The sequence below is a fragment of the Danio rerio genome, chromosome 3 (genome assembly GCF_052040795.2).
Source record: "Danio rerio strain M-AB ecotype USA chromosome 3, GRCz13ab, whole genome shotgun sequence".
NCBI classification, from domain to species: Eukaryota; Metazoa; Chordata; class Actinopteri; order Cypriniformes; family Danionidae; genus Danio; species Danio rerio.
The window spans coordinates 55746016-55772604 of NC_141023.1; the positions used below are offsets into that span (position 1 = coordinate 55746016).

Here is a 26589-nt window from a genome sequence, read left to right on the forward strand (position 1 = left end):
TTGAATGTGTTAAAATTGTGTTAAATGACTGTACTTTCTATGGCTGTGTGTCATGATGGGAAATCATTGAAATACTCTCATAAAAATGTGGCTCACACCATGACATAAATATTTCTGACACAATAACTAACTTTAAAAAAAGGAATTAAATGTTTAGGGTGTTATATACTGCATTAAGCAGGCATGAAACTTGAACATGAAACTAAACTTGTTTGTTCAGATAAAATTAAGCCCCCCTTTTTTCAGTTATTTTATTTATTTATTTTTTATTTTTTTGCAAAGTTATTGAGAAAAACTGTAGTAAATACTAAGTAGCAATTTTAAAATAACGTTTATTGATAATTAAATAATTAGTACTATAACAGTTGAATTCATGTTGGCTATAAAGTCCCCATTGATGATTTATGCTATCTCTAGATTTTTAATTTTTTTTTTTTTTTTTTGGATATTTTTACTGTCAAGTTTTATCCAAAGTATTACTACACAACTAATGATAATAATAACAACAACACAACACAATAAAAAATCAATTAATAAAGTAACAAAAATTACCTAAAACTCTAAGATGTTGTCCAACACAAACATTGTTTTATGTTATTAATTAATCTACTAATTTAATAATGTGGTTTCTTAGGACAATATTTGGCAGAGAAACCATTTGAAAATCTATAAATCACCTTTAAAGCTGTCTGAATTAAGTGTTTAGTTTTGATATATTTACAGTGGAACATTTGACAAAAAATCTTCATGAACATGAACTTCACTTAATTGTGTTATTTAATTGTGTTATTGCCAGAAAAAAAAAAATAATAATCATTTCGACATATCATGAGTTTTTGTTTATTGCCAAAAATTCATCTGTACAACATAAGATTTTTGGTTTTGTGGGCCAGGATCACATATATTATATCAAATTATATCAAAAGTAGCATATACATGACTCAAAAAAGTTTAATTAAAATCTCTCATGAGCACATTAGTTTTGATGATTAATTGAGGATCGTCAAAATACACTGGCATATAAAGTCAGGCAGATTGAGCCTGCAGCGATGTGTTGTCGTCTCTGATGAATGTGTTGGCAATTTCTTTACAGGTGAGAGACGAATATGCCAAATTCCTGTCATGTATTTGTGCACCACAGAAGAGGAAATATTCAGAGTTCAGCTCCAATCAGACAAGCAAATCACAGGTAAACTCATTCTCAGAAAACCTTTAAACTCACGCTGTTTATATGATGCACATTTTCTATAATCTCACATTTTGGTGTTGGTCATGACACATTTGGGACCCTATCATACACTTGGTGTAATGCGGTGCCAGACATGACGCAAGTGTCTTTTGCTAGTTTCAGCATGGCACAGAAATCATATTCACATTCTGTGCCACGTTGTATAAATAGCAAATGCATTTTCGCCTATTTATGGGCGTGCTGGAGCAGTGTTAATATGCATTATTGATGCATTTTTCCTTTAAGCAACTGAAATAGATGCAGTTTTGTTTTTTTCTTGCTTTTTCTTGCGGTTCCAAAATGCACATTGCTTGTCACACACACAGGGATGTGCAGCAGCAACAGAATATCTTTAAATATAAAAATGTAAAGGATTTATATGTAAAAATATGATCTACAGTACAAAAATATAAAAAACCTTACCTCCTCCTATGCCTTCTTCACATAAGGATTCTTCAGTGGAATTCATCTTGTCTGGCACACTTTAACCTCATGCATGAGCAGATCATGAAGCATTCAGTTTTTTGCATGCAAATAGTATCTGTCATGTAAATAGTAAATGCCCCATAGCATTATCACAACTTGTTCTTAAAGGGAATGAGAGATGAAACTCAAATTATTTTTATACACACACCCGTAACCCATTAATTAATTCATCCATGCGAATGTTTTATCCATAGAAAAGCACAAAATAGCACAGGTGAATTCAGACAAGTCCAAACTGCACCTGAGCAGTGCGCTTTAGACCTTGTGCTAAGATCATTAAATCTTGTTAGCTAAGGCGAAGTTTTATGCTGTAAAAACTTTTCAGTAAAAGTTTTCTGTAAAAAGTCTTCAGAGGCTATATCGATGTCCAGGCACGTGCACACATAGGGCTCAACCTATGCAGTGCACATGCCCTTTTTAGTTTTGGATAGAAAGTGTCCTTCTGAAATTAACAAAAGTGCCCCCGTGACAACCCCCGCTCTTCAGTACGTGCGCAACAACTCTGCCCACCCTTCAAAAATTTCATCCTGCACATGCCCCTTGAACAGTCTCTGCACGGGCCTGTCGATGTCCTTTATTCCCTCACTGTCAGAGGCATTTTCTCTAAAATGACCATCCAAAAAATAGAGTCATTAGTCAACATTTCAAAATAGAGTCATTTGTCAACAAGCCAACTCAAAAACAAAGAAAACAGAACATTCTTGTTATTAAATTAAACATAATCCCATTATTGACACACAGTAGAGGCTAAATGATTAGCCCGATGATTAAATTGTTATTATTTTTCAAATATTTTACAAGTGATGTTTAACAGGACCTTTTTCGCAATATTTCCTATGGACCCCAGACAAGTTTGTTATGATGTGTTTACGGTCACCAGCATCTTAAATCCTTGAAAGTTTTTAATATTGAGATTTTTTTTAAACGCATGCACATTTAGGCTGCATTTGCACTGCAGATCTTGATGGTCAATTCTGATTTTGTGACTGTATCAGATTCATTTGCTGACCAGCTTACATCATCTTTTAAAAGTGACTCGTATCTGATTGTCTACATTTACACAGCACACGGCAAAGACGCAAGGACCAGGAAAAAAAGAGTGGGCTATTAGCTGACTAACATCTAATAATAAAAGAGCGCCCTCTGTTCCTGTATTTAATGTGTTTGCAGCACAGGAATTAATTTTTTCAAATTCTTTTTGACAAGTTCTTTTACTATAGTTTATGACAGAAAAGTTCTCATTTTACCATCTACTTTTAATCTAGGCCGTCATGTCCATGGCGAGATTTATGCATGTGATGTATGCAACAGTTTTATATTAGTTTGTATTAGTTACGTGCTGGATATTGAGCTCTCTTTCTTTCTCTCTCTTTCTCTCTCTCTCTCTCTCTCTCTCTCTCTCTCGTTAATATGCTTAAGAACTTGTGCGATGTGTCAATATTTAAGCTTTTTCATAAAAGCATATATGAGATTTAAAGTTTGCAACTCTGTTGAAGTCTATTCTGAAATGAAAGCGTGAACCAGTGACCTTCTTGCTGTGAGGCGATTGTGCTAACCACTGTGCCACCGTGCTGCCCCTAGATCTGATTCATATTATATAAGTATCAACATGCTGTATGAATAAGGCCTGAATCTTATTTGATTAAATTGGAAGTCATGTAATTTTTTTCCTGCTTACACGGACATGGGCCTTATCTGATCTGTGCCACATGGAAGAAAAAATTGGAATTGAGTCACTTGAGAACCATCCAGTGTAAATGCAGCCCTGTATGTATTTATGAAAAGTGAAAGTACCCACCCCCATTATGTCAGTAGCGGACTTTGTTGAAACTATTGTTGAGACCCATACAAGCAGTCAGGCAGCGTAATACAAAGAGTGGACCAAAGCGCATCAAATGATTGGTAATTTAAAGGGGAAAAAAAATAGAATAAACATTTATATTTTTATATTAGACACACAACTGGTGCTTGTATTTGCAGCAGCTCCACATCCACAACTTCATGCATTGGGTTAAATTAGGCTATTCAGTCTCCCAGTTCAGTCCATTACTTCCACTCTATCTGTTGAGCTGAGGAAATGTAACCAACCCTGTGACGTCAGACTCAGCGATATTCCAAGATGACAGTGCCCTATATAGATCAAAACTCTATAGTAAAACATGTCATTTTCCGCTAAATGGTTTTATTAATCTATTCTATTAAAGAGGAAATTATTTTACAAAATAATGCAAACTTGACTGAGTGCTTCATTTCCCCTTTAAGTTACTTGTACTCACTTAAGCTGAATTCTAGTGTTTTGCACAATAACTGATGATTATGAGTGTAGTTATGGTTATAAATGATGGCTGATGCTTGCTTCGCAATAACATGCCACTGGAGAGTAAGCTGGAGAAAGCACCCTGTGATATGTAAATGGCCCCTCAATTTTGCTTAATTTTAATGCTGCCGTTCTCACTTATTTGTTTATTTGAGATGGATGGTATTCGCTGTGAGAGTGAGCAATGGGGGTGGGCCCTTAGGGAGTCTGCAGGTTCTTTTGCTGTCTTTTTAAACTTGTCACTGCCTAATTCAAAGTTGGTCTGCCCTCAGGGATCCTTTCTGGCCTGGGGCCCTAAGCATTTGCCTGCCTTGCCTATTGACAAGTGGCACCTCTGGCCGCGCTTGCGCACTGTTGACTTAGTAGATCTGTATGTCTCTTGCTTCTAGGTGCTAGGTGCTTCTAGGTAACTTTGTTTTAAAAGTATTAAAATCTAAAGCAAGAAGGTCACTGGTTTAAGCCCTGGGTTGCTGTCTGGAGTTTGCATGTTCTCCCCGTGTTCATTTGGGTTTCCTCCGGGTGCTCCGGTTTCCCCCACAGTCCAAAGACATGTGGTACAGGTGAATTGGATGAGCTAAATTGTCCATAGTGTATAGTGTATGTGTATGACTGAGAAAGTGTGGGCGTTTCCCAGTGATGGGTTGTGACTGGGAGGGCATCCGTTTTATAAAACATGTGATGGATAAGCTGGCGGTTCATTCTGCTGTGGAGACCTCAGATTAATAAAGCGACTAAGCCGATAAGAAAATAAATGAATAAATGAATAAAAACTAAAGAGTTTTCAGAGAAAATATTGATGCAGTATTTTTAGTTATTCGAGATTAGTATGTTTTCAGATGACATCATTGGTGACGTGCAAAATTCAGATGAAGGGCAGGAAGTGGTTCTTCTACCGCTATCAGAACATAAAAATGTCCTGTATGTTGTTTTTTTAATTGTTTAAAATGGCCAAAATTTGAAATGCCGAACAGCTTTCAATAGACTTCCTTATTACTTTTGCTTATAAAGGGGGAAAGTTCAGGAAACTGGCTGAAAAATAGTAGAAAAGGCGGTGTATAATAAACATTTATTCAATACATTCTTGTGTACAAGCTTTTTTAAATGCAAAAACTTGTTTGATAGCACCAATAAAAATTATATACAGGTCTAGCTTTGTGTATTATATAATAATGTGTAATAAACTATGGTAATTTGTAATAAACATGTTTTTGAAGCACATAGTAAAAGTGTATAATGTGTATAACTCTTTGTTAATGAATGCTACCCAATACTGTAGCATAGTAAGCTGATGAACTGTAAGAAATACTTTTATGTTAGTGTAAACCAGGGCTATTCAATAAGTTTGTCATGGGGGCCGGTTCATGAAAAGCATACCAAACGAAGGGCCGAAGAGATATGACTTGCTATATGAGTGATGACAAAACTGCATATAAGAGCCCATATGCTGTATTTTTGCTCCTTAAGACACCCACATTGTTTTTTTTCTACATTAAAATGTTAATATATTGCATTTTGAAACTACATAAAATCACTGCATTGTACAATTTATTTATTTTTTTTACAAATATTCAAATGTATTTCAGAGCACAATAAAGACTGTATAAAATATAAATAAATTGATAAAGTAGGCTTGTTCTACATTCAGACACATTCATATGCTATGTTATGAACTGCATAACAATTAATAGATGCAACAATGATAGATTTTAGTTGTACGATTATATAGTCTGAAAAATAATCATGATTTCACGGTTATCTCCTCTTATGTAAATTCAAGCTTTATATTAGGTAAGTTGTTTAGAATAACTGTTGTTGCCTTTTGCATCCATACATACAGTACATAATGATTTTTATAATAATTCGTCTAACGTATCTTTTGTTTACATAGCACTGAAAGGCCCGTACAACTCTCACTGTGAGATGTTTTCTACTGCATGCGCCCGGAAAGCCGCAAGCGCGTCGCTACACTTGTGCACGCATATTGTCCTATATTCTGAAATCAGAAATAACAAACTTGCAAGCGGAAAAGACGTGATATGGGAACAGCCGCTGCTGTAGTTAATCCGTGTGTGCATATTAGCCTCAGTGTGCTTGGTGAACTTTAAAGTAGGGCACAGTTGGCAACTTGGCGTAACTTTGTTAAACTGCAGCAGTTTTGTTTCGTTCCGTGCGGCTTAGAGAAGCCTTTACGATTTATTAACTGTGACATATTGAAGCGTAGTTAATAGTGAAATCGGCTAATTGTTGCATCCCTATTAAAGATATCAGTGCACCGTACAAAAGTCCTTTTCTACAAACACATCCAAATGTTTTTCGGCTGCCCATGCCACTTGCTTATAGTGACTCACGCTCTGTGCTGCCTTCAACTGCAGCTCGTGCTATATTGAACGGACGCGATGCACTTCATAACTATAGCGGCCGTTTTTCGACTGAACTAAATTTATTTTCGATGTGTTGGTCAAATTGTTTGGAGGGCCGGAACAAACTGCCTCATGGGGCGGGTTCGGCCTAAGGGCGGCCAATTGAATAGCCCTGGTCTAAACTGTGGTGCATAGGGATTATAGCGTAGAAAACTGAAGCCTATTGAATAATTTGTGTATTGCTAGTTTGTGAGTTGTGTCGTACCACAGCAACAATATAATTACTACAACAGTTTATTTCAACTAATTATCAATAGTATGCTTCCAAACACTATAGTATTTACGGTAGTATTTTTTATGTAACATAATTGTACCGTTTGTACCGCATCGATGACAGTTATTATGTTAGTTATTATGTTAGTTCAGTAGAAAACTCAGCCTTTTTTATGATATAAGTATCATGCTGATGCTATGTTGGATATCTGGTTATTTTCTATTTATATCTCCTTTGAAATATGGTATAAATCACAAAAATATGCTCTATGTCTCCCATTTAGTTATTTTTACTTCTGCCCTCCATCTGTCTTTCGCACAACATCAGAACCACGTGATTGAAACCAACCTATTGCACTTAAAAATAAACAAATATCACCAACTACATGTGATGTCTGAATAATTATTCATTTCAATGTACACTGCTGAAATCAATGCAGGTTTTACATACACCACATCAATGCTAAAATGCAGACATTTGAGGTCATTGAATTTGTATATTTGCTCTGATGTGATCATCTGTCAGGGAAGAGTTGAAGTTTCACACTAATAACATAGACGTCAAAAACCCCATAATAGCTGTTCGCTCAGATAGAAACCATTCACGTTGCTGTCTGAATGTTTAAAAAGGGAGGTGATGCCCCTTAGAGAATTGTCGTCCTACGGAGATATGTGTTTTCCTGTAATAACTGGATGTGACTGTGAATATAAATAAGCTGAAGCGAGATTGATCGTCTGACTGACAGAAAAACTGTGTTTTTTTACAGGCCTCAAAGAGTGTTCAACACACTGGAGAATCCCAGATTTGACAGACAATATCAACATTCTGTTACTGCTATCGTCTGCCTGCTTTCTGTGGGTATAAGAAAATGTTTTTTGTCTTTTATTTCAGAGGAGTTTTCTTTACTTGAGGGTCAACTTAAGGAAAAGAAAGAAATGACAGTTAAGAAATCTTTTTTATGGACATAGTAGTGTCGCTTTAATTATTTCTTTGTGCTTTTTAAAATCTCCTTTATAATACATTTATAAATACGACACATATTGTTTCAAAGCTTATAGTTCTTAAGACTTTTTCTTTTTATTAATAATTAAATTATTTGAATCAATGTGGGACCATGTCCGAGCACTCACTCTAGCTCACCCCAAGCTCTGTGTTGGTTTGAATTTTTACTATTGTGAAAATAATTGATTTAAAACTATTTTAATTTGAATGTATTTAACATTTTATTTATTGATGTTGCAAAATCTGAATCTGAAAAGTTTTCACACAATCTTTAAAAATCATCTTAAAGGTGCAGTAGGTGATCTGCCTGAATGCTAACATGTTAGCATAATATCTTTTAAGCACAATCCCTCCCCTGCTTCCCAAAGCCACGCCTCCTGATATCATGAATGGGCACAGCTGAAAGATGACAGAGACCCACTAGACTAGACCATGTCATTTGCCAGTTAGAAAACTTTAAAGTACTTCATAATACCACAATTCCCAACAAAAAAAAAAAAAAAACACATATATATCTAGCACGTTTCTAGTTGTGTAGTTAGCAAGCAAAACTTGTCGTGATGTGTAGTGTTTTATAAAGCAATGACTGTATGCTTAGAAGTTGGCCGGAGGCGTGCAGGAATATACGTACTAAGCCATAGCGACATGCTGTTTCAGACCGAATATTCAAAGTAGCATGGTAAACAATATAGGGAGTGTGTCACAGGCTGTCATTGTTCAAAAATGACCCAATGTGAATATAGACCATTTTGAGGAACGTAAACAATAACAATGGTCCTAATGTATTTCCTGTTTTACATTATTATTTTCCATAGCTTGGGAAGGTCCACATAATGATAAATAATGTTATGATAGCTGTTTTAATGTTAAGTCATGATTGAATTGCCTCTTGTTGTTCTGAAATAGTTTGACATCAAGCTGGAAAGGTTCATGGGTCAGTGACTTTGCCTCATTGAAATGGTCTATAAAAACAACTTCAACTCAGTAAAGCAGGCTAGGCAGAAAAATGATATTTACTTCTGTTTAGTTGTTAAACTAAGTGAAACCTACATTATCGATGCTGTAAAAGGTCTCTTATGAAACTGAAAGTAGTCACATCAATCTTTCAATGGAAGATTTCAGTGGCTGAACGACACAAAAAAAATGTTTCCAAAGACAATCACCTACTGCACCTTTAATATTCTGATTTGCTGCTCAAGAAACATTGCATATTATTATATCAGTACTGAAAATGTTAACTAATAATAATTAATAAAAAAAATAATATATAGGTTTCTTCATGAATTTCTGGATAAACACCAGGTTCAATAGTGTGTTTTTTTCTAATGGCAGCAGTTAAATCCATCCTTGCTGAATAAATACAATATTTTTTTCTCAATTTTTCATTTAATTTATTTTTTCACTCTTTATCATTTTTATTGTTTATATTATTTATGTGGTGACCAAGCAAGCATAAAATTGTATTTCTTCTCATACCTGAGCAGATTAATTTATGAATGAATGTAAAATTGCTTTTGTTCATCACAAGGCATTATTCTGCATAAAAAGGCTCATGTTTGCCGTGAAGATTTAATGTTGAGTGTAAGATTTTGCACCTTTACCCTTATTTTTCTGCACTTTGCTTTATCTGCCTGCCACTATTTAATGCTGATTATATTTTATATTTTGTTAATTGTTGTTGTTGTTTTCATTATTAAAAGGTTATTCGTAAAATCCCCTCCTGTCTCAGATATCTGCTTTTTTAAATGTGATGCTAATTAGCACTGGATCCTGTTTTGATATGCTTCATTTGTGAGTTTGTGCATGCAGGTATATTTTGGTTTCAGCTAAATTAACCGAAACAAGAAATCGAAGATTGGAAAATGAGTTAGGACATGGGCTGCATAATATGGCTTTTGAGCTGTAGGCTACAAAAAGTAATTATGTTAGCTCAAGTATATGAACTTTTCTAGACTCACAAACATGTAGTGATGTAGCTAAATGAAGTATGAAATGAAGTAGCTAATAAATAAATAAATACAGTGGAGATCAAAATTAGAAAACAATTTAAAGACACTAGATTTTTTTCTGAAATAATGATCAAAATCTTCGTTGTTCTAAAGTTTAGATGTGTGGAAAAAAAAACTATTTTATTAGTTAATTTACTAAACGCATTGGTTGAGCATTGGTTTGTCTTATGACTTTCTCATCATCCACATGGTGGATCCTGGTCCAGGATTACGATGGCATAATCCTGGACCAAGCCGTATCCTGTGGTGGACATGGAGAAGTGGAGAGAATGAGACTGATTCCTGAAAGACCCAGTGACAGACAAGTCTTCGCATTGACCTTTTGGGCAGCCTGAACACCCGCCGTTGACCTGCAGCTTCTTAACGATGGACGTCCAGGCGTCTCCAGCCTCTGACACCTAGACTGCAGCTCTGCACAGAAGTTTGGCCAGAGGAGAAATGGTCATGCATAGTTGAGCCTGGTTTCTCTTGAGGTTTTCTTCCTTCACTTTCGTCAGTTGGTGAAGTTTGTACCTCACCACTGTCACCACTGGCTTGTTTGATTTGGGATTTGTGGAGCTGCTCATCAATAGATTCGCTTTTCAGTGTTGGACTTTCAGCTGTGAAAATTAAACCACACTGAACTGAACTAAACTGAACTTCAACCCTGAAAACTGGACTGACACAGTTTTGATTTACTATAATCTTCTATGTTAAGCTGCTTTGACACAATCTACATTGTAAAAGTGCTATAGAAATAAAGATGAAATGAATTTAACTGAATTATGGTTGTGCTTTTGTCTGTAACATAGCTATGATGTGGAGATGTTAGTTGAAAACACTGGTGTATAATACTACAAATTAATGAAATACAGTAGTTTACTGTAAAATGTTTCTTTATGGGTCTACCATATTTTTATTAATAATGTTATAAAATTGTTTGATTGTAAAATGGGGACAGCAGCAGTCAGGGACAACACACCAAGAGAACCAGGGATGTCTGCTTCCACTAGGATTTAGCTAAAAAGCTAATCTAGCTAATATTGACAAATGGAGGGTGTTAGTATGCATTACTGTTTACTCTATGAATATTAATATAGCTCTTTACACCGCAGTGCAAAAAGCATACAATGCTGAATACACCTTGCCAAAAATGGAACCTCTGTGCTACTATTTACACTGAAATGCAAATAACATTAATGGATTTTATACCAATAATATTTTGAAGGTAAAAAATTTAGGTCTAATCCCTTTCTTACCCTTAGCCCTTCCCCTTAACTTGTCCCAATTATCTTCATCTTGAAGGCGTAGAGATAAGGGGAAGGGCTAGATAGCCCTTGAAACAAAGATTTTTCAGGACCACACTTAAAACCGAGGGGTATGAAAATTTCCAGAATACACCAGCTACAACAGCAACATGGCTGCACATGGAAGTAAGGAAATGCACATATTAGTTTTTTTTTTTTTTCATTTTTACACATTTTTACGACAAACAAGCACATGTTTTAATACGCTCATAATGGTGTTGGTGTTTTATCGTCATGGTTAAAAACAAAAACCATAACAAAACCCCAAAATTTTGCTATCTATAATCCACAATAACTTTTCACAGTATGTCTGATAATATTTTTTCTTCTGGAGAAAGTATTATTTGTTTTATTTTTTGCTAGAATAAAAGTAGTTTTTAATTTAAAAAAAAAAAAAACATTTTAAGGTCAAAATTATAAGCCACTTTATGCTTTTATTTCAATAGTCTACAGAACAAACTACAGTTATACAATAACTTGCTTAATTACCCAAACCTGCCTAGTTAACCTAATTAACCTAGTTGAGGCTTTAAATGTCACTTTAAGCTGTATAGAAGTGTCTTGAAAAAGATCTAGTCAAATATTATTTACTGTCATCATGGCAAAGATAAAATAAATCAGTTATTGGGATAAGTTATTTAAACTATTATAGGGAATTAAGGGAAAACACGGGTGAAGAAATAATTCAGAGGGTTTAATAATTCTGACTTCAATTGTACATTTTTGTGCAATGTAAAAAAATGGCTGTAAAATTGAGAGAATTACTGGCAATTTACAGCATTACCGGCTCTGAAAGAACTGTGCTGCACTGTACATTAACAGTTACGATTGAGCCTGTACTTTTATAGCACAAACGCGATTAATAATTTATAGTGTGCTTGTAAATTTCACAGTTTTATAACTGGCAAAATTTACAAGCGCACTGTGACAATTACAACTACTGTTGTTCTACAACACTATAACTGTTCATTTACAGTGCCCTTGTAAGTATTACAGTATTACTGGCAAATTTTACCGCAATTTTTACAGTGTGCTTTTTTTATGAATAGAGTATTTCAAAATATTAAAATCAATATCTTTAATATCACGTTGATCAACTTAATGTGTCCTTTATGAATGAATGTATCAGTTTCTTTTGTTCTATAAAAATGATAACATTGAAAATACTACATTCGAAATATTGGAACGGTTAGGACAAGGAGTCAAATAAGTAGCTTCTCTGTATTAATACAAGTTAAATTTGCAAATTGTCGAATGTTTGAAATCTTTGCGCCCCGGTCACATTGACTTTTTATCTGTAGCTCAAAGAACTCATGTAATTTCTCCGAAACGTATCCGGTCGTTCAAGAATAGGTTCTCCTCTGCTGTGTCTGGAATGAAACATGACATGGATTCAGATGGGCTTCAGAGGCCATTAACACTTCAGCAGCCAAGCATCATAAAGCAGAACGTGACACTATTATGATTCACAAAGAGACACTGAGTTCAGCTAAATAAATAAGTCAAGTCAATTGGGCACTGTGGATGTGTAATGACTCTGCTAACAAAAGAGAAAACAGAGGAACAGAGACAGATGAACAGGTGAAGTCGTATGCTAATTATATTTGTTCTTCCATTCTGAACTTAATAATTGCCTTAAGGACTTTATGTCCATATCAGAGCAGAAGAGCTCACTCAGACAAAAGATCCCTGGTCAAAGAGCCCTGATCCTGTTCATTCTGTTTCCTACTAATAGTTTATATGTAGAAATGAGCACAAAAGCTTGATTAACACTATTTAAGTTGACTAAAGAGAAAAATAGTAACATGAAAATGTCAAAATGTTTTGTATAATCAGTGTAATTGTTTTTGTAGATTTTTCCATTTACATTTCCTATTATATTAATTAATTTATTTTATGATGGTCATTTATTTAAGTTTTATTCATTGTTTATATATATATATATATATATATATATATATATATATATATATATATATATATATATATATATATATATATATATAAACACCCCCCCCCCCAATTTTTCCCCAATTTCTGTTTAACAGAGACCAGATTTTTCCTACACGTTTCCAAACATAATAGTTTAATAACTCATTTCTAATAACTGCTGTATTTTATCTTTGCCTTGATGACAGTAAATAATATTTTACTTGATATTTTTTCAAGACACTTCTATACAGCTTAAAGTGACATTTAAAGGCGTAACTAGGTTAATTAGGTTAACTAGGCAGGTTAGGATAGTTTGGCAAGTTATTTTACAATGATGGTTTGTTCTGTAGACTAATGAAAAAAATATTTGGCCCTAAAATGGTTTTCAAAAAATTTAAAACTGCTTTTATTCTAGATTAATTAAGGCAAATAGCACTTTTTTCAGAAGAAAAAATATTGTCGGACATACTGGGAAGATTTTCTTGTTCTGTTGAACAACATTTGTGAAATATTTCAAAAAGAATATATATATATATATATATATATATATATATATATATATATATATATATATATATATATATATATATATATATATATATGTATATATATATATATGTATAGTAGGGGTGTAACAGATCCCGGTTGAACCATGACTCGTATGGATCACAACCCACTGTTCAAAACACACATGACCCATGGATTGGCTAATACAAATCACCTCTCACGTCATTCAAATCACATGTATGAAAGCATTTAGGCTGACCTGTAAAATATAATTATGAGGGAAGAAGTTGTGTTAGGTAATTGGGGATAGGTTGAGTTTCTTAGGTTATTAAAGGTGTTTTCTGCCACTGCTTGTTTAGCCTGCCTTAATGCATTCAGTGTAAGCTGCAGGGTTAATCATTAAAAGATTGGGATCTCAACACCCACACAACATAAATTTTAAATGATGGTAATGGTTTTTTAATCCTTCTAATCGCTGCACTCATATCTGTGTTTGAAAAATGCAAAAATCAAGAAAGAGATGTTTATGGTAAAGATTAAAATCACCATCAGATGCATTTAACTTAATACTCAAATTTAATTTGTAGGCAGCAATTACATAATTTAACCAATAGGTGGTGAAAACCAGCCATGAAATGTATGCCACTGATTAAATCTTTAAAAATAACACATCTAGCAATAAACATGAAGTTTTAAGAGTGAAAAACTCAAAATGTTTTTGAAAATGAGACTAAAAATAAACATGGTTTCTATAGATTATAATGTTGGATTTATACAGTAGTAGTAGCAGTAATTTTTTTACAGTACTGAATATTTTACAATTTATATTTATTCTGCTGATTATTACACCACTTATATATATATATATATATATATATATATATATATATATATATATATATATATATATATATATATATATATATATATATATATATATATATATATGTTTTTTTAATAAATATTTATTTTTATTTATATATTTGAAGTCAGAATTATTAACCACCCTTTGAATTTTTTTTTTCTTTTTTTAATATTTCCCAAATCATGTGTAACAGGGCAAGGTTACACTCACAGGTTGTCTGATAATATTTTTTTTCTTCTGAATAAAAGCAGTTTTAGAACAAAATTATTGACCTCCTTAAGCAACTTTTTTCGATAGTCTACAGAACAAACCATCATCATACAATAACTTGCCTAATTACCCTAACTGCCTAGTTAACCTGGTTAACCCAGTGAAGCCTTTAAATGTCACTTTAAGCTGTATAGAAGTGTTTTTTAAAATATCAAGTACATTTTTATGATAAAGATCACGCTGTCATCATGGCAAAGATAAAATAAATCAGTTCTTAGAAATTTGTTTTTATGTTTAGAAATGTGTTGAAAAAAATCTTCTCTCCGTTCATAAAGTTGGGGGAAAAAATAAGCAAGGGGAAAAAATAAATGGGATATAATAATTAAGAGGGGACTAATAATTCCGACTTCAACTGTATATATTTACTTAATTATTATTATTATTATTATTTATGTTTGTATTATTGTTATTGTTGTTGTTCTTGTTCTTGTTCTTGTGAGAAATACCACAAAACCTGTTCATGTTGCCACTAATTTATTTTCAAGAGACAGATGGCAAAGAAACTTATCTTTTAAATTTCTCCTTGTGTTGAGCATTTTATTATGCATATTTTAATTGTTTTTCTCCCTGCAGATGTAATCCAGTAAGAACAGAAGTGCAGCACAGTCTTTATTAAAAAGCACAAACATATCTATTTTTTAAAAACAATTAATAATAATTTACCTGTACTTTTTAATAGCCACTGGTTGTGGAGTTTCTTTACTGTAGTCATTATTATCATTATATGTGTGCATTTATTGAGAAAAGAAACAACATGCCATTTATCTTCAAGGGCAATACAGACATAATCAAATAACATTGAGCTGAGGGAAATCACTGTCATTATGCTTCTGCTTTGGTAATTCGTACCTACAGGTGCTTGGTGCAGTGGGCGAAGACCTTTAACATCTTGTTCTTTCAGGAACTAAATTAGACTGTGACTGACTGTGCGTATTAATATACATTTTCTTTGCTCAAAAATAAATAATGTGCTCTTGGCTTGGCATAAACTTTTTTACTCATCGGCCAGCAGATCACTATATCCTTTTCCAAATCTAAACCACTTAACATTTTGACTTGGCACAGTTTTGTTGTTAGCAATATGTGTTGTATCCTTAAAGTTTAGGGATAACTGAAGTCTTGCACCAAAATGTAGATTAATCCTTACAGAGTTCCAGTAAATGACTCTCTCAGTGGGTCTGAAATTACATCCTGTTTAAGTAGGTACTTTAGATTAGATTTTGTTCTACTACTGTGCAGAACTAACTATAATTGGGGAGGAGAGTTAATTGAGGTAAAAAAAAATACTTTGAGATTTGAATATTTCGTCAGTTGTGTAAGGCGATGAGCTTCATACAAGATCTGGCAAGCTGACAAAAATGGACTTACAGTGACTTTTCGTAACTAGGTTGGGCCATAAAAATAACGGGACCTTCCCAGGAGAAAAAACAAAATTGGAGGGTGGCAAAAGATGGATGTAAAATACAATGGACTGCGGAAAAATGGGATTTTTGGTAGGTATGCTCCTGTAGCCTTGAAAAACAATAAAGTGTCAATTGGATTCAATAATATTTTTGTTACTATAGTGCTTTTATAATGTAGATTGTTCTAAAGCACCTTAACATTATAGTTATCAGCATGTTTAACATGAAAAATCCAATTATCCAGAGGCTTGAAATGTGGCCTTCAAATGTGTCACGACACACAGAGGACTGGACACGAGAGGTGAATTACAAAACAAGGATTTTAATAAACAAAGGCAATAAAAGAAGCTTACCTGAGTTTGTAGAGAGTTCGTTGCAGACACATGACACACATTAAGGGAATCCAGGAAGACGAGGAACACAGTAAACACTAGGGCGTAAGAACAAGAGAAATGCAGGAGGGAATCAAGGAGACACTGGAGTAGGAGAAACTCTGGAGTGGAATTGGGTATACTTGGATATATTGTGTTACTTAACAAAGATTTACCTAAGTAGTCCTGAGTCAATGTGGTGATATCACTTATAGATGAATGACGATTCTTGAAGCAGTGCCGCCTGAAGGATTGGAGATCACAGTTGTTCAGCTTAGGCTTGCTCCCTTGTCCTTTATAAACTGAAATTCCTTCAGATTCCTTAAATCTTTTAATAATGTTTTGCACTGTAAAAGATAAGTCATTTATCATACACCCGGCGCAGTGTGGCGCAAGGCGTGGCACAATAGTCTTTTGGTAGTTTCAGCTTGGCGCAAGAGTCGTTTTGAGGCGTTGCACTACACTGTTTAAATAGCAAATGTATTAGCGCTCATTTGTGCGCCAATAGGCGTTCTGGTCTAAAAAGGAAGGCGTTCTGAGGCGGACCGCTGGCGGGTTGCTATTTTGAGAAACTATAATAGATTTTTCATTAGACCAAAACTAACCCGGTCTAAACTCCAGCGCAGAGTTGCGCCTCGCTTACGCACTGCTAAATACGCACAAGAGAGCAATAGGCAAATATCTTTACATATGAAAAAATTTAAACATTAAGGATATATATAGGATATAATAGTAATAGGTATAGGATATAAATATAAAGCATTAAAATATTACAAAACATATTATTTTCTAGCCTACATAAATATGAAAAATCACTGCTTTTATGTCTTCTTCATCTCGGGAGGCTTTTTCAGTTCATTCATAACAATTTGCTTTTGTATAATGTTATTATTATTAGCAGTATTATTTATTATATCCATATTAATATTTGTTTTATTAAAAACAAGCTTAGATTTGCCCACCAGTCAGGTTTTAGACCATATGGGGCACAGCATGTGTTTTAGGATATAACTCGTGTTTTTAAGCACACTTCGTTATTATTATTCCTTTATTTGTTTGCTGGAAATAAGAACTGAATTTAGAAATAGTTTTGAAACAAATATTTGCGCTTAACAAACAAAATTATTTTTTTATAGACTAATTGATGTCTGTGCGTAAAGGTTTCCCTATCCAAGAGCGAATGTGAAAGTAGTTCCATTATCTCTCATTCTCACGCAGTAGATGCTCTGTTTAACAGTTTTCTGTTAAAAAAAACTGTCAACTGTTAACTGTTTGCTTGTGAAATGCTCATTTTTTTCCACTTACTTTGCATCCTGTAAATAGCGAATGCGCTCTTGGCGCGATGCAGCTGGCTCTTAAAGGGAATGGGAGATGAGACTCTAATTGGTTTATTCTCAAAACACACCTATATCATTAAGAAAATAAACTCAACCCTTTTGGACCATGCGCCACGACGCAAGGCAGATTTTCCCGTCCTTAAATTAGCAAAAACGCGTCCTGACACACCCTGAAAGCGTTTGCGCCCTGCGTTATGCACTCTGCGCATGGACCGTCAAAATAGAGCCCTAAATATCCAAGTGTCTTCCTATCTTTCTTTGAGAAACATTTGTTTTTTAACATTTCAATCATTTTCTCATACATTTGTTGGCAAACTGGTGATCATGAGCCCATATTTGCCCCTAAAAGACTAGACCTTTCTTGAATGCTGCTATTCTATGAAATCATAATTAAAATCACCTATTGACACCTGTTTCAAATTACATTATGATTCAATCAATTTAGCAGATTACTAGCCTTAAACCGTTCCTGTCCCAACATTTTTTTTCGGAAGTAGCAGGTCTGTATGACAGGAAAGGTTGTATATTTACAAATGAAATTAAGTTGACGTCATATCACATCAGTTCATGTTGTCTGCAATGAAATAAAATTTAAAGTAAATTTAGAAATCACTACCTTTTATTTGCATTCTCCATACTGTTTGAACTTTTTCTGATTTGGGGTTGTAACAATTTATATATTTTTCGAACAATTGTTTTGAAAAACTATATATTATACATTTATACTGCTATTGAATGCTTAATTCTGATTCTTAATGAATATTCTAAAGTGTGCAATTACAATTTTTACATGAATGCACCGATAAAGTAGTTCCAGTAGGACCACATTACAGTCTCATATCACTGAAGGATTTCAAGGTAAGGCAAGTCAAGTCATTGGATGATTTCAATTATTTCATAGCCTAGAAAAGTCAAAAAGTCAATTATTCCATACATACTGTATCAGATGTCATTTTCAACTGTTGAACTCAAAAAGTGGGGTGGCATTTAAGGAGGATAAGGCATAATTAACTGTGAATTCTCAAAAAGATGAATTTGTGTGAATCTCTCTGAGAAAAAATCATTGGTCAGTATTCACATCCTATCTGAGACTTGGCTCTTTATATGTGTGCTTTGTGCCCAGAGACAGAATTGAGTATTCTCTCCCTTCGCACATGGGAATGGATTAAAATCACACTCCAAATCCTGTCACTTGGGCCCTATTTACCCCTAAAGAGTGCAAATTAGCACCTCAATGGTATATATTAGCATTTAAAGTGCACACATTTACATTACATTTTGATTTATTCATTTAGCAGATGCTTTCATTCAAAGCGACTAAGCATTTTAAGTGATCAAAAAAGCAACAATATGCAGATGCTGTGACAAATCTCGGTTTGTTTTGTGCTGGACAACGGACATATGAAGTTCTGTTGTTGGAGGATCAAGTGTCGACAAATGTGTCTTTATTCATTTCTTAAAAATAGCCACAGGCTTTAGATGAACTTTGGTAAATTATTCCACCAGCAGGGAACATTAAAAGTGAAAGTCCTTGAAAGTTATTTTATTCCTATGGCGATATTCAATAGCAGAACGGTCCAGCTGGATACATAAGCCTGGATTAGTGAGTTTGGGTAAAGGTTTGCAGAGCCAATAGTTGATTTGTAGGAGAATGACAGTGTCTTGAATTTGATGCAAGCAGCATTTGGCAGCCAGTGTAGATTAATGAGTAAAGGAGTGACATTAACTCTTTTCAGCTTGTTAAAGACCAGTTTGGCTGGTCCATTCTGGATCTGGATTGATGGCGTTGGTTGGAGACCAAGAAGGCATTGTAGTAGTCCAGTCTGGACAGAACAAGAGCCTGGACAAGCAGTTGAGCTGCTTGTTTAGATAGGATGAGCCTGATCTTCCTCTTGTTCTGTAGATTGATTATGCATGATTGGGCAGTTCTAGAAATCTGGTTTGAACTGTGAAGTTCAGCTGGTCATCAAGAACCACTCCTAGGTTCCTGACAGTCCTGGAATCAGATATTTCACAGCTGTATGGTGAAGTTATGGTTAATCATTGGGCTGGGCAGGATTACCTGCAGTTCAGATTTTGAGATATTGAGTTGACGGTGGTGGTCCTTCATCCAGCCAGGGATATCTGTCAGACATGTTGATATCCAGGCAGCAATTATCAGACCATCTGGCTGGAATGAGAAGTAGAGTTGGGTCTCTTCAGCATAGCAATAGTAGGAAAAGTCATGTTTCTGAATGAGAGAAACAAGTGATGGCTAGTAACTGAAGAAGAGTGACTGCCCTAGAACAGAGCCCTGAGGCGTCCCAGTTGCTAGGTACGGCTCTGACATTTCTTTTCTCTGAGACAACCTTAAAAGTATACCTGAAAGGTAATAGCTGAACCACCAATGTTATCTAATGGCAGTTCATAACCGTTGGATTTAGTGGCTAATTCGTATGAAACAATATCAATAATACAATTAATACAATAATACAACAATACAATATCATTCATACAATTTAGTACGATTTTCTTATCACCTAATGACAGTTGGGTTTAAAAGTGGGATTGGGTGCCACGACTCCTTTTAAAAATCATACATTTTCGTTTGACAGAATTCTACGAATTTGTATGAATTAGCCACTAAACTGGTAAAATGTTAAATAGTTAAATTTTTTCATGAGGCTGGAACCACTGCGTGTGGTCTTCTGAGATGTCTAGTCCTGTGGGTTGCCAAGAGAATTTGGTGGTGTAGCGTGACAAAAGCAGCAGAAAACTGCAGAAAACTGAGCACTGAGGATGTCGAGGAAGTACTTGCAAGTCTTAAGGCTTCCACAACATAGAATAGGGCAGTCTCAGTTGTGTCCACTTTTGAAACCACATTAGTACCCAATCAGTGTGCCAGAGTGGTACAGTACGTATGGTACGCTCCGGTACAGATCACCTTTATCAGGCTTGCATTTCCACTGCTAAAAGGGTACCAATGGTGAGCGTATTGTTGCAGTCGATGTCATTCTCGCTCGAGAAAATGTCAAAGTAAAGCTATATGTGTCGTTCACATATCAGATGTGAAGCACTTCTCACAAAACCGATGCATTATTCACATAAATACTTGTGTATAAATGTTTATTACTAACCTTTCTATGAACATGATTTAATTATAACTGCAGATCAATGACAGTGCAAGATGGCCTACTGTAACATCTGCAATTATATAAAATGAATAAATGCAACATATATGAACTCATACAGACTATTACAGTCTCCAATATTTTACCAATTACAGAAAAACTACACACAGCATACATTTGGTTTTAAAAATAACACAAAATATAGCCCACAGTCAGTGCAAACCTCTCATCTGTATCTTTAATCTCCCCAGCACATGTAAGAATTAAGTACGCTGAAAGAATCATTTGCTTCTTTGTTTTTCCAACTTCTCCTTAATTTTTTTGCGCTTCACTATGGCGTTTGTCTGTTTCTAAAAGGATCGGATGTCAAAGCACTTCTATAATCACCCAAACACATTATAATAATCAGCTTAAGGTGTTCGTTCTTTCAAGTATAGACATGCTGTGAGCAATTGCGAGAAAGTAAAATCACTGCCACTTGTAGACGAGCTTGTAAAACAACAGGAAACAGCAGATTTTGTTCTTCTTGGTTTTGTGGCTGTTCATCAAGACGACAACAAAGTTTGTTTGAGCTTGAGTCAACCATTGCTTGTTATGATATGTATATATTATAACTGTGTAATGTCTCAACTGTATTTTTAAAAAATGGTGGTTCCTTTGTTTTCATTCACCTATTTGTCCACAAGCCAGTTACATATCTCTGTAGCCAATAGCGATCAGCAGTGTGTACAGCTCCGCCTTTTGGTACCCTTTCGTAGTGCTAGGTACCCTTTGCAAAGAGTACCCATAAAGTGGTACGGTACGGTTCCCTTTTTGGTACCCTTTGACAGTGGAAACAGCCATAAAAGCATACCATACCACTCAGTGGAAATTTGAAAAGGTACTGCTCTATTGACAGCCTTTGTACATTTTTTTCTGAGAGTGCACCTTTCACTTTCATGCTAATGATGGTTTGCAATTTATTTGCAAATCACTGGCATCACAAACCATGAAAGGGAATCTGTTACAATTCAATGCATATATAATTAAACACTGGACAAATGGCTAGCGGAAGCAAACTACAGTATGAATCAGGGTTAGAAAGCAACCTCAGTAGTGAAAATCATGGGAATAGTCTGCATTTAAACAATATGGATGTTTTCGAAGCTTAAACAGAAGCTGGATAAAGGAGAGACCAAAGAGAGTGAGAGAGATTAGGGTGTGTGTGAGAGAGAGAGAGAGTGTGAGAGAGAAAGAGAGAGAGAGAGAGAGAGAGAGAGAGATGTGTTTTTCTGAGTGATGAGCAGTAGAGCTGCCTGAAGCACATGGACAAGAGATGAGAAAAGAAGAGCTGCTGCTGCTGCGACACACACGACCAACACACACCGGGTGAGTCAAACACACTTTCATTTCAGTTCATTTCACAACACATAACATCTCTCTCAAGTTTTCCAGCTTTTTATACTAATATGTCAAGCAAGATAGAGTAATCTATTCAATGTGATTTTCAAAACCAAGTAGCCACTGACTTTCATTAGTTTTTTCTACTTGATGCTGTTTTGTTTTTGGGTACTCTAATGGCTTTTTTTTTTTCTAATTATTGTACATTTTCTAGTCTGATGGGTTTAAACATACAATGGCCATTCGGGTACAGTATTATATTGTAAATTAATTCATGAAGTGTTAATTTTGTTGTGCATTATCGATAAAGTTATAAGAAAACACACATACACACACATTTCCTCCAGTGCTGAGTGTTTAAATCAACATTTTGTCACCTTGGAATTATTAGGTTCTGTCTGCGGTCTGAACGATTTTGTGATATTGAGCTTAATAGCAAACAGTATGTGTGTAAAATAAATAAAAAGTCTTAAAATATAAACAACTTATAAAAAACATCCCATAGTGTAAATAAGTTGTCATTTAATAAGAAGGTGTCAATAACTCAATTTTGAAAAAAATGTCAGATAAAACCTTATAATTCTAAGGGGACAATTTGTCTTTGAACTCAGTGATATTTCAATTAGAAATTAAGTAGGTTCTATTAAAAGTTTATGAGTTTTGATTACATTTATCATGTTTTTAATTAATTCGTTTTTGTATTAGTTATGTTTTTAAATATTTTTACGATAAAATGAATTTTATTTGAATAATTCTGAAGTGTTTATATTTTTAAGCTTCCTATTCTAGTTTAGTCATTGTTCATTATTTTAGTTTTTATTTATTTTTCTACTTAGATGATCTCTATTTTAGTAAACTATGTGAAACTAAATGAAAATGAGAAATTGTTCACAACAAGAATTTTTGATAATTAGTATTTATTCAGTTATTTAAATATAATTTTATTTTTATTGTCTACTTTTTGTATTGTTAATTTAGAGTATAACAAGTTAAACCAGAAATATAAATATATCAGTAGCAACTAGAAATAAACTAGTAAAAAATATATCTTTTTTATGTATTTGTTTATTATTTAAGTATTGTATTGTTTTCTTCTGGTACATGACAAAACAATACAAACACATATTACAAATGATCACTGGCAGACCAACTAAATGTAAAGCCAGGATGTACAGTACACTGTGAACAAAAGTACAATATGAAAAAGAAAACCTGGTAATTTTAAATTGTGTTACAAGACATTGTCGCACACAGTAGGAGCAAAAGTCTTGGGATACACTGGGAAACACACAGGAACCCCTGCTTTGTCATTATTCTGTAATATTATTGAATATTGTGTACTTATTATGTAAAGTAAACGTTCATACGAAGCTGTTTTAGTCATTATATTAACCCATTCTTTTAACTCTGGAATTTTGGGAGTCATCTTGTGATTTAAGATGACTCTATAGCCGTCACTGAAATCCCCATCATGATCACTGTGAATTCTCTTTTTGTAATATTTGGCATCTGTTTCCAGCAAGCATAACCTTGGAACTTGAATTTACTTTGTTAATGATACAATACATTAAATATTGTTAATGCTGGGTTTATCATTACATTAGTAAATGTAGACATCAACATCAACCAAGATTTCTAAATGCTGTATTGTTCAGTCAACACAATTCATGTAAACTAATGTAGTACACACTAGGAAAATTCTTGCAAGTCTTCCCACTTTTAATGTAATGGCAAAGTACTTCTTTCCCAAACATAACTGCTCGTACCCGATGTAAAAGAGCTAAATGTTCTGGAAATTCCTCTCAGACAGACAGGCTCTCGGTGACCTGTTATGGTCATTCTGGCTTCCTGCTGAAACTCTGCAGCTCTTCAACGCAGTCCTTGTGCTTCCTCGCAGAGAAAATTGGTGCGCTTCGTCAGTCTTCTGTTATCAGTCGTTCCCCGCCGAAATCTCTGGGATTGTCTCAGAGTTGCCCAAGAAAAGCAGTCTGAAGCTTTAAAAAGAGAAGAAAGATAAAAATGAAATATGAAAGTGCACAGAAGGAGATCAAGGTGTACTGAACAGTAACAAAAATAACAATTTGCCAGGTTAAAGTGAGCACACTGATTACTCCATTACAGACTCTCCACTGCTTCATTTCAGAGCATTGTGGAGCGGCTCAGCATTACAGTGTTAAAGAAGATAGAGTGGAAGACAGGCAGAGGCTGCCCTCTCAAGTCTCCTGAACCCATTTTCTGAGTGCAAAAAAAGCCCTTTGAGTACACCTCTGTGTAATATTATCTCATATTTGTCTGTCTGAAAGAATGAAACATCATTTTTGAGTTTCTGATGGAGAAGCCGTGACTGTCAGCAAAAGTGTGCACGGCATTTTCAGAGGAAATGTGTCTTTGTCATTTTGTCATTGTGACAATGCCGTGACATTAGTGAAATTCAGCAAAATTTTAGAGGTCAAAAAAGTCTGTTGCATAGTCAATATGCATAAAACACAGCTTGCACTGAAGTCACTTTAAAAAGAAAGCAGCACTGGTAACAATATTAGCTACCTACAGTACGAGCATTGATTTAAAACAAACAAACAAAAAGTAAGCAAAAATCAGTCTAAAGACAAAGGCATACGATTGAGTAGACTGTAAAGCCAAATAAGTGAAGGTAACTCAACCATTTGAGGAAACTAATTGCAACAAACCATTTAAATTCAAAAACTAATCCTAATGAGTACTGTGAACTCAATCCATTTGAGTAAACAAAACAATTTAAGCACAGTAAAACCAATAAATGAAGAGACCTCAAACCAAATGAGTACTGTAAAACCCAATAAGTTAAGGCAACTCAAACCGTTTGAGGAAACTGATTGCTACAAACCATTTAAGTTCAAAAACTAATTCTAATGAGTACTGTGAACTTACTCAGTTTGAGTAAATTAAGCAATTTGAGCACAGTTAAATTCTAATAAATGAAGAGAACTCAAACCAACTGAGTATTGTAAAACAATTAAGTTAAGGCAACTCAAACAGGTTGAGGATATCGAGTGCTACAAACAATTTTTAGTTTAAAAAAACTAATCTATATGAGTACTGTGAACTTACTCCATTTAAATAGAAGTAAAGAGGTATATAATCAACTCATTACCCTCAACTCGAAGTTTAAAACTCTTTTCAAATGTGTAGAATGGGTTCTATGCACAGCTGGAGTTTTAAAGCCAACGCTAAACGTCCGGTAAAGACTTAATGTGAGTATTTTTAATTTCACAAGGTTGTTTTTACCTCATCGATGTTGTTATGTAATTACAATACATTACGTTAAATAACATTAAGCATTAATTTAATTGTTCAAGCGTAAAATAAGATGGAAAATGTGCCATCAGTAGCAACAGGCTAGTGCAGAAATTTCATTGAAAATATAGGGGTAAAATAAACTGTCTTATTATAAAGACATGGCAGAAGGAAATGGAATTTAATGCAGTGCTTCTTGTCTGATCTAAGACAACATTTTCAGTGGATCGCGGAGTTTAAGGTAAATAAAAACAACAAAAGTAAAGATTTGTACTTATTTTGCTTATACCGGACTTTTATTTTGAAAAGCGTGCGCAACAACCCTACTGTTTAACATGTGAAATTTCATTTCATTGTTGCAACAAATTTGTCGAATCGCAAGTACAACCCTAAATATGTAAAGTATGGATATATACATATATTGATGACAAAAAAGAAAAGGGGGGTGCTTTCAAATATCAAGAATGAGTAGCAAAAATCACTTTGTGCACCCTTATGTATATATAACATATATAACATAAGAGTGTATGAAAGGTTTAGTTGATCCAATGCATACGTCAGCAATATGACAGGGTAAATGTGACTGTTAGACATTACATATTATCTTGATTACACTTTTGGACGTTCTATTGTATTTTTGAAGTAACTTATTGGTAGCACTGTAATTTAGCTGTAAATGTGTTTTACAGTAGCAGAGCTCTATCGCAATTTCATTTGACAAAAAAATAGCCTTACTGCATCTTCTTTTTATGGTAAAATGCCCTTCACCACATTTTAATTTTACAGTATGACAATTTTAACAGTATTTTACTGTAATTTATTTACATTTTACATTTTATTAAATTCCAAAGAAGTGCACCTATTTATACATCAACTGTCTCATTTTTTTTCTTTAACTCCTGTAGCCGTACTTGATAACTTTGATTACATTGTAATATTGCAAATTCCAAAGTTACTGTAAAAGTTTCGAAATTATACAATGCAGTACATATTACAGAAGTAAAATATGAAGGAAGTATGTGGTTTTTGACCATTTTGCAGTAAATAACTGTAAAAATGCAGCAAAGAGTGTGTGTGAGTTGTGTTACTTAATGAAAGTGGGCAGGGCTAAAGATTTCTTTTGGTGCACTTTGCTCACTGTGACTCTGTAATTGATAAAGTTCCGGGTAATGTCTGCAT

The 26589-nt window shown here is 34.3% G+C and overlaps 2 protein-coding genes across 8 annotated transcripts in view; both read left to right on the forward strand.

Moving 5' to 3' along the window:
• Positions 1 to 26589, forward strand: part of adgre5a (adhesion G protein-coupled receptor E5a) — a 162900-nt gene that overhangs the window by 46860 nt on the left and 89451 nt on the right. For 4 of the 5 annotated variants that reach the window (XM_087245192.1, XM_087245189.1, XM_087245191.1 and 1 more), the window contains 2 exons: positions 1094 to 1189; positions 7432 to 9384. In XM_087245192.1, the coding sequence (XP_087101318.1) occupies positions 1094 to 1189; positions 7432 to 7473 (138 nt within the window). In that variant the 3' untranslated portion in view covers positions 7474 to 9384. Of the gene's footprint in view, positions 1 to 1093; positions 3550 to 7431; positions 9385 to 26589 lie in introns of those variants that run through there. The other variant, XR_015481291.1, reaches the window with a different exon arrangement.
• The window catches only part of ptger1c (prostaglandin E receptor 1c (subtype EP1)), a 30827-nt gene continuing 26277 nt past the window's right edge, over positions 22040 to 26589 (forward strand). For 2 of the 3 annotated variants that reach the window (XM_087241815.1, XM_087241817.1), the window contains exon 1: positions 22040 to 22125. The gene's annotated coding sequence lies outside the window, so the exon portion shown is untranslated. The remainder of the gene's footprint in view (positions 22126 to 26589) is intronic. The other variant, XM_087241816.1, reaches the window with a different exon arrangement.